General features: G+C 35.5%; 1 protein-coding gene across 1 annotated transcript; it reads right to left on the reverse strand.

Moving 5' to 3' along the window:
- Positions 1-3,977: 3,977 nt before the first annotated feature.
- Positions 3,978-9,032, reverse strand: LOC112058003 (SAGA-associated factor 29). Its single transcript, XM_024098647.2, has 8 exons — positions 8,852-9,032; positions 8,664-8,779; positions 8,180-8,326; positions 7,576-7,701; positions 6,345-6,569; positions 5,660-5,917; positions 5,257-5,334; positions 3,978-4,745 (listed from the first exon to the last, which is right to left on the reverse strand). Exons 2-8 carry the CDS (start codon positions 8,700-8,702, stop codon positions 4,731-4,733), a joined length of 888 nt encoding a protein of 295 aa, XP_023954415.1. The 5' UTR covers positions 8,703-8,779; positions 8,852-9,032; the 3' UTR covers positions 3,978-4,730.
- Positions 9,033-9,530: the final 498 nt, after the last annotated feature.

Genomic DNA, 9,530 nt, shown 5'->3' on the forward strand with positions numbered 1-9,530 from the left:
TGCTCATCGCTGTATTAGTTCGTAAGTTTTAACATCACCTTCACAACAGCTTTTCTCTCTTATATCAGTCACTAACGATCAAGTTATCTCAAATGCCTGCGACCAACACACGATCAGTTTTGTCGGACGTCAAGCCGTTAGCGCTGCATGAATGTGAGATTATTTGATCGTCAGTGGCTGACTTTATACAAGCACGCAAAACGCGAATGCTCCATTGGCGTTTTTTCAACAAGTTGTCACGACCGATAAATCAATTTTGGCGTAGTTTAAAGTTGGAGAAAAGCCGATGTGAAGGAGTTAAAAGTGTATAAAGGCTGTGCCATTGTTCTTACTATCAGGGGATTTATTCGCTATCCGATCACGACGATGATATAGTCCAATATCACAAATATGCTTAGAAAAGCTACATCACACAGCTACATACATATATTAGATATGTTACTAACGCCTCGAAACTGAGGCGAACAAAAGTACCTAATTTTTTTTATTCTTTGTTGTAAAGTACCAATTTGGAACTTCATAAAATTACGATCTAGCCTACATATGTGACTAATTAGTAATTTAACTGTAATGTAAACTTATAATATTTTATTATTATACTTAGATAATGTCCAATAACTTGATCTTAGTCTTTCACTAACTATTGTCGTTGTTTCATTTAGTCGCTTATTAAACAAATAATACCTAAATATTGTCTAAAATGTCGAGTTGTGTGTTCAGGAAGTATAAAACTATTATATATCTACATAAATATATAATGTAAGGAAACACAAAATTGTGCATGTGTGCGCTCAGTAGTATGACTAAATTAGGATCACTTTTTGCAGTGATTTTGTAGGCACGTAACATATCTGATACTAGTTGTATGAAATCGTTGGTTTGCATACATTATATGTTCTATCTGTATGCAATTCGTTAAATAATTGTATTGCCAGTCTTTCTTCAGAGTTCGGATAGTCAATATCTCCTGGTAAGAACAGTTTGCGATGCCAGTTTTAAATGTTTACCGTATCGGGTAATTATATCTTTTTGTTTACCAATTATGTAAGTATAGTTTTTTTTTTTTTTTTTTGTATATAACTATATGAAAAAGGCTTAAAAGCTTAGACCGTGGCATGGTATAGCATTGTATTTGTACTGTTGGTGAAATCAGATATGTCTTTGTATAGTTTAATGTATTAAATGGAATTTTACAAGTATTTATGTTTGTAATTCATTAGGTATTTATGCAATGAGCTTTTTCATCTATCTCTATTAAAAATCCGCTAGAGGCAGCACTATTGTACAAATGTATTGATTTTTTCTATATAAATCGCTATCAATTCCAATGATTTTTTTTTATCATTACCGTTTGCAATGCACTCTTCAATTTCTTAAATTTTTAGGTAGGAACATCATTTTCGTAAATTCTATTATAATTATATACATTTTGACGTTGTCAATGGAGAATTCAAAACAAAACGACCACTAACCGCTGGATTTCCGTAACTGACAAAAACTAAAATACAGGATTTTTTTAAACTAAACAGTATTAGGTATTTGATCATTTTATTACTACTATTTTGCTTCTTAATTCAAGGAATTTTATTACGTTTACGCGTATGCAATTTCGCTTAAAAATTACTTTTTGTTTACCATTCTTTAAGTACTTTAAAATACTATTCCTTATAAACTAATGTCACTTACAAAACATCAAATCCTTTTACTCTTACGATTAAGATGTTACAGTCGTTTTACATTTCCCCCAAAATCGTTATCGCTAGTAAAGGTAATTTAAAATTTTACCCTTTGAAAATGTTACTTGGATTAAAATTTACACCTAAACAGATAAAAGTGTCGCTTACTATAATTTGATGTTCTTGAGTCAATTTGTGGGTCAATTTGTAGGTACAAATTGACTTAAGGACTTGATCTACCCCTAGCGGATATTTTTAAAACCTTTAGAAGGAAAAGGCTCAATATAAATTTTAATATCTGGTTATATAATATTATATGACAGCCAAAACTACATAAAACAAAAGGAAAGTATGAGCTTTTAGCCATATTATGATTCTGATATATTTCCATGTATGCTTTTCCATATTTATTTTCACCAATAGTTCCTACTTCACTGGTCGCTAAAAAACCGAGATTTTCATATTCTATTATTGAAATACGAGTGTTTGCAATTTTTAAATGTTTATCAATATAGGTACATGATACCTAGAAGTGAGTTCCTTTCCATTATTTTTCCGAGTGCATTTTAATTTTTAAATCTATTTTATTTTGCTTCCATTAATATTATTTTTTATTACTAGTATGTAAGTGATGACCAGAAAAAAAGTTAATCAAATTAGTTTAGTCCAAAATCGAAGTTAAATTAAATACATGATATCGATAATAATATAATCGATTGTATATTTCGGACATGAACTTTTATCATGTATCTATGTATGTAGATTCTACTTTAGTATGTAATTAAAATTAATATTCAAATTTTAATTTGTGGTTTTTATTTTTTACTTAGGTAATTCTGTGTCAAGTAAGTGAAGTGAATTTAATATAAAATTTATATTAAAAACGAGTAAGCGTACGTTTTTACTCCCTATTTATTCCCTTGGAGATAAATAATGCTGCTAAATTAAAAATATACATTTATATTGTAATTGATGTTATAATCAATTACAATATACAATGTAGTAATAAATATATTTTCTTTCTTTCTTTCTTTCTTTCAATAATTATGATAAATAGGGACTAAATGGCTATGAGACCATTGCTTAGCTCCAATCCCTTTGAAAAATGTATGAATGAATAAATTGAAATAAATAACAAATATTTTTTGAAATACTTTATTTAGAAAAGTACCTACAAGTTACTACATTTACTACAAACTATTTAATACAAATGTCCTACAAAGGTAAGTAATTTAGGTATGTGAAAATTTCTTATTTATTTATTAGACACTCCTAAGAAACATTTAGATAGCTTGCGTTTAGAACGTGGACAAATTGAATAATTACATGAGACATCTATTTTATTTATGAAAATTTAATTTTATTTTATTTAAATGTTCCGATAATATCAATGAATTTTCTTATACAAAATATTCAAACAGTTCATTTACATTAATATTTATTATCAATATACGAAGTAATTATTTATACATTTTAAGTAAACAACAAAAAAATACAATTCTTATACTATAGTAGTTTCATTAACTAATTTACAAATATTGATTAAAGAGTAAACTTCTAAAAAAAGATTTTGCTACTACACTTATACGATACGATGCCGCGTAGAAACCGTCAGAGATATAGGCAGAGAACTAGAGAATAAGCTTGTACCTCTTCCAAGTAAGCCCGCTTCCATTAGACTGCATCGTCACTTAACATCAGGTAAGATTGTAGTCGATAAGTGAATCAAAAAAAATGGCGTGCATAAAATATACATACGCATTAACTACATACAAACGAGGATACGTGATAGCCCAGTGGATATGACCTCCGCCTGCGATTGGGAGGGCGTAGGTTCGAATCCGGTCCGGGGCATGCGCCTTCAACTTTTCAGTTAATGTGCATTTTAAGAAATTAAATATCACGTATCAAACGGTGAAAGAATAACATTGTAAGGAAACCTGCATATACCTGAGAATGTTCAAAATTAAAAAAAAAAATAATGATACAAACTGTACAAAATGAAAAATATTTTTTTTCTACAATACAGGTTAGTCTATGTCTTATGTCTTTCTTCATCAGGGTAAAATAGTAATTTTTGAACATTAAAGTGCACGCCAGTGATCTATAGTTTAAATACATTATGTGCTATTTAGTACGAGATCCGGCATAAAATCTGCAATTTAACTCGGCAACCTATTTGCAATGTGAATATTTCTTATCACTAATGAATAATAGATGAGGTTATATACAGGGTGGTCGGAGAGTAGAGAGTAGAGCATTTCCCATAACTTGAAGGTGTGGACAAGGCCACTTATAGTAGCCGAACTGCATAACTAATTTTTTTTAAGTAAAAAAAAAACTTTGTTTTTATATGAAGTAATTCAAATAATTCTGACTATCCATGTAACACAAGCCTTTATCTATCCTTGCATTTTAAAATACGTAATCGCAGTGGTAAGACTATCGATATCGACGAGGTATTGCAACTAGCACTCCACACTTCACTAGTAAGCTACTTCATGATATTTATAAATGAGTAAGTTTGGCTAGGTCTAAGGTCATAATATAAGGATGCGATATAAGGGACACAATTTAAGATCTATTTACAAAAGAAATATGTTTTACTCTGAAAATATTCGTTTTAGAACACATTGGTCCTTAGATATTTTTAATTAATTTTCAGTTAACTGAAAATCAGTGCTGCATACTTTTTTCTGTGTAGGAAGTATGTAGCAAAATGAATAGTTAGGGCCTTTTTCTAGGTTATGCCACATTGCAAGGCATTCTTCTTTTATTGCTACCCTTTTTGCGTGGACAATTAAGCTATGTAATAATTTAGAATGTTATATATTACATTACATGCATGTAACTTAAAAATAGAGATCTTTCTTTCTTTTCTTTCTTTGTCTTATAGAATATGGGTAATACTCCCGAGCACCCTGTATATCCAATGCCGGATTTTAGACTAACTTAGCGTCGCAAATCACAATGTCCATGTGTGCGGTCCCCTCAGTGCAGCGAGTCGGTGGAGAGCGGCGAGGAGCGCGCGGAGGGCGGGGCAGAGCGCGAATGTCAGGTGCCGCGTCCCTGCAGTACATACAGTTACATACACTTTCAGTGCCCGCCACGAGATATTGTGTTTGTGAAGTTAGCCACAAATCACTGCACAATCAATAACGGTACAAACGGCTCTACTCATTCCGCTGCTAACTTCACAAACATAAAGATCCGTGGCGAGCACTGTTAACTAATCCTTTACCAAACGGAGCATTTGACAAAAATATACTAAACTATAGGACCCGGTCTAGTTTCACTTTGACTTATGTGCGTTTCTACCCTACCTACCCTACCCTACCCCTACAAATTTCCACCTCCCCCCAATTTAGGAAAGTAGGGGGGGTTAGGAGACAGAAGTAGCCTATGTCTCTCTCATAAAAATTGTGACGTCACAAAATGTCATGTTTCGACGACTACCATAATGCCACACCAACTTGACTCAATCACGTATGTCAGTGACTTTGGCTCTTTATCGGATCTCCTCATATTTTCTGATTTGATCAATAAAGATTAGAAAAAAAAGCAAATCACAAAAACAGACCTTGCCCTCCTTGATCGCGATGACGTAGCGCTGCGCCACGCGCTCGGCTGGGGAGTACCCGTCCGCGTACGACGAGTCCTGGGACAGACAATAAGGGACTTCATTTTTTTTTCTCATTTATTTAATTGTTATTTTTTTTAACATTTAACAATAATACAAAACACTTAAAAAATTGTAAAAAAAAAAATATTAAAACCGGCTGCGGGACATTTGAGTGTCTAAGCAATCAGTGGTTAGGGCTCTAGAGTGAGGAACCTTCACACGAAATCTCTTCATCTTAGGTCTTAGTATGGTAGGCTTAATCTTAAGATGTTGGTGTTGGAGCTTTTCGCTATAATTCAGCGGCACCACGCGCCGCTTGCTCAGCACGTGGGGGGTCTTCTGTGGGGGGTCACCTGCTCACCTCAAACAGCACCTCGTAGGGGTCGGCGTGCGTGGCGGGCAGGCGGTTGACGACGGCGCGGTAGAAGCACGTGGTCTGCGGGTACAGCGCCATGACCAGCGCGCCCTTGGGGAACAGCGCGGGCTCGTCCGTGCGCGGCTCGGCGCGCATCAGCGGCAGCGCCACCACGCGCCGCTTGCTCAGCACGTGCCGGTTCTTCTGCTCCTCGTCGATGTCGTCCACCTCGTACTTGCCCTGCGCCGGCAGCCAGCTCACCACCTGCACACAGTGCACAAAGCCTTTAACTAGGGTTGGTATGATACGAGTATAGTTGGATGCAATCTTTATGACGTCTTGAAAACCGCTGCGGTAATCGTTACGCTCAAGGCATTCATTAAGTTAAGACGCGTGAGGCGACGGCGGACCGAGGTACTTTACCGCTAACACCTAAAACCGTGTATATTTCATAAAGATTGCTTCCGACTGTGCATACAAATTATACGAAATGAAAATTTTGATTCTCCAATACAGGTAGAAACTAACGTAAATCTGGACATCTTTTATACAAGAGTTAAAAGGTATATTCTAGGCAATCAGGTTCTTTTTTGTCACATCTAGATTTGCCATGTCAGATGAGATAGTGGTCAACTGCGGTCTGCGAGATAATTGCATATGAAAAAAAATAATAGGAAAAAATCTTTCTCACCTCAGCTAATATCCAGTTCTCCTCTTTCTCGGAGACCCGAACCAGGGCAGCGACAGCGTCTCCGGGGCGGGCGATGTGCCCCGGGTCAGCGGGCACGGCGCCGCACAGCGGGGGCGCGCGCTCGCCGACCCGTCCTACGTGGAGAGGCAACGTTTGAGCAGCACTCAGCAACATCTTCATGAGCGCTCCGCAGCCTATCGTCTCTTTGTTGCCTGCATGCCGAGCCTGGCAAATGAGAAATCTAGTCAGTAATGTAGGCCTGTTAGGAAGCCACCAGATATATCGTGAAGAGACAAAGACAAAGCAAAGACACTATATAATAAATAAAACGGTAGTTATTTTATATCATTATCAACCCATATTTGGCTCACTGCTGCGCTTGAGTCTAATCTCAGAATGAGTGATCTCAGGCCAATAGTCCACCACGCCGACCCAATGCGGATTGGCAGACTTCACACATGCAGAGAATTAAGAAAATTCTCTGATATGCAGGTTTCCTCACAATGTTTTTCCTTCACCGGTTGAGACATGTGATATTTTAAACATGTATATAGTGAATTTCTATATACATGTTTAAAATTAAGTACCTAAAATAAATAGCCTTTTATTCCAAACATAGGCCTCCTATGTTTGGAATAAAAGGGAGGCCTATACCCAATACAATGGGATTCATGCAAACGTAATATAAAAAAAAAAAAAAAATTGTATTACTAATTTGTATGAAAAAATAAAGACTTTATTATTATTATTATTATTATTATTCCAAACATGCCATTGCCATACTCAATGTGCACTGTTTACCAACAAAAAAATTAACGCATGTCTTTTCATAACTTATTAATATTAACTCAATGATGTATTGTTTGTCCACATTTTTTTTTTAAGACTGTATTAGGAGTGGGTATGACAATAGACCAACGGGGCGGAGATCGAACCACTGCTCCTCGATGATGAGTCCGACCACTCTTACCATTGAGCTATTGAGGCAACAATTCAACATTGAAACAGTGTGGCGGGTATATGATCCAAATCCTCTCATATACAGACTAAGTGGTGTGCACTCCACAAATTCGAAAATGCACTACCTACTCGTAACTTCAGGACTCATTACAAACCTCTATTAGAGAAGTCATTTTAGTGCATACCCTACTTGAAAACTTTGTTCATGCCACTGCAGACATCAGACAGAAAACTAAAACACAGGTCATAAACAAATATATTTCAAACCAACCTGGATTCTTCTTTCATTCTTAATTGATCTAATTTCATATATCCTGGACAGTGCAGCACGCAGCACTCTCTCTTCCTGCTCCGCTGCGGTGAGACCAGCTTTGTACAAGCTTTTTAGCTGCATTTGCTAATAACAAGGTATTTCAATAAATTATATAAAAATAAACTAATATTATAGAAAACAATAAAATATTCATTTTAAAATAATCTTTTTATTTGTTCTACAAATATGAAAAAAAGGCATTTATTAAGTTTCAAAGGTCTAGACTATCAATATCCAAAGTGGTCCAGGTAGACCCCATGGATCTACAAAAGACTCGGTGGGGGTCTACGTTGACATGACATAAAAATTGGGGTTCATGATTCTTAAATGGGGGTCCCTAAAATTTATCTGGTTTCATATCAAATGAAGTTTTCTAAATAAAATAATTGTGAATTGATGAAGTTTTCTAAATAAAATGATTGTGAACTAAGTAATCAATTCTAACCATTTCAAAAAAAAAAAACCAATAAATTTGTGGTGGTTCAGCTGCAACAAAAAAGTTGGGAACCACTGGTCTAGACACTCAACCATTCAAAAGGCACCAAATTAGTGAATAACCCACCTGATGCGAGGAGCTAGACGAATCATCAGCAGATGAGGAAGACTCTGTGGCCTTCTCAGCTCTGAGTATAGAGTCAATACACTGTTCATTGCGAGTCCTCTCAGTCTCTATGTCATATATCAACCTGTGCAGAGATCGTAAACGCTCCTGCAATAAAGACATAATTTACTTGGTTTAATTACAATCACTTACACATATATGAAAAAAGTCTGATCCTGACCCATACGACTATCTAGCTCCTGATATAAGTTATTTGCCAAAGGCTCTTTAACTAAACCAGCGTAGTATTTTGGGTGAAGAAACACCGATTTGTCAGTCCGAAGGCAGAAGATGGGCAGAACAACTTTCCTTCTCCTGTGAGACTCGGACCTTGGCTTAGAGGGCCGTTCAGGAGTCTTATTGTCTTGAGCGTATCAATAAGACGGCTCCGTGACCGCGAATCAAACCCAAATTCAGGGTAGCGTCTTGAAAAGTTCATTCGTACCTGGACTTGCTGTGCGGCGACGTCAGCGGTTAGAGGCATTTCTATTATACCTCTCGCGATTCGGAGAGCCTCCAACTCAAATAGATTACGTGTATCCAACTAACGCACAGGAACACCTGTAAGTTAGTATGATTATTTTCAAAGCCAAAGATTAGTTTAAATACCAAAAGAACTAAAATTGAGCTTACGAGCAAAAATGTTTTTAGCCAAATAATATCCCGTAACATATGTTCTACAGAATGAATTAAAATCACAAACTAAAATATTATCTTTATATTTATTAATTTTCCGTTTTGAGTTTTTAACAGATTTGCAATTTGCATTTTAAAAGCAAAATCCAATAATATGTTTTATTTGACACTTGAATTTGACAGTGACGAGTGACAGCGCGTCAGTGTTACCAACTCTCCAAAATATTTATCCCTAAAGTTGGTGTCAAAATCCCCTAAAATCGCCTTAATTATTGAGTTGTCCCCCTAAAAAATATAAATTCATAATAATTTAGAAATAATATGCTGTCATATGTTTCAAAAGTCTATATTTAATACAGACAAAATACTACGTCTTTATCTGAAGATTCAGATTTTTTGAAATCATACATGTTGACAATGAATTAATTTACCAATTTTTTTTATTCGATGAAAATTGCCTCCAATTGCCTCAGAGTGGTTGTAGAATAACGTATTATATGTCGTTATAAGTCGCTAGGCCATGAAAGAAATATTAAAATTATCATCAATTTAAAAATATGAAAGAGTCAAAAAATCCCTGAAAATACCCCTAAAAATTTCAGACCCCTAAAAAAATCCCATTTCACTTATTTGCCCCCTAAATCTGGGGGGAAAACCCCTAAGTTGGGAACCCTGC

This window comes from Bicyclus anynana, chromosome 20 (genome assembly GCF_947172395.1).
Source record: "Bicyclus anynana chromosome 20, ilBicAnyn1.1, whole genome shotgun sequence".
Classification (NCBI taxonomy): Eukaryota; Metazoa; Arthropoda; class Insecta; order Lepidoptera; family Nymphalidae; genus Bicyclus; species Bicyclus anynana.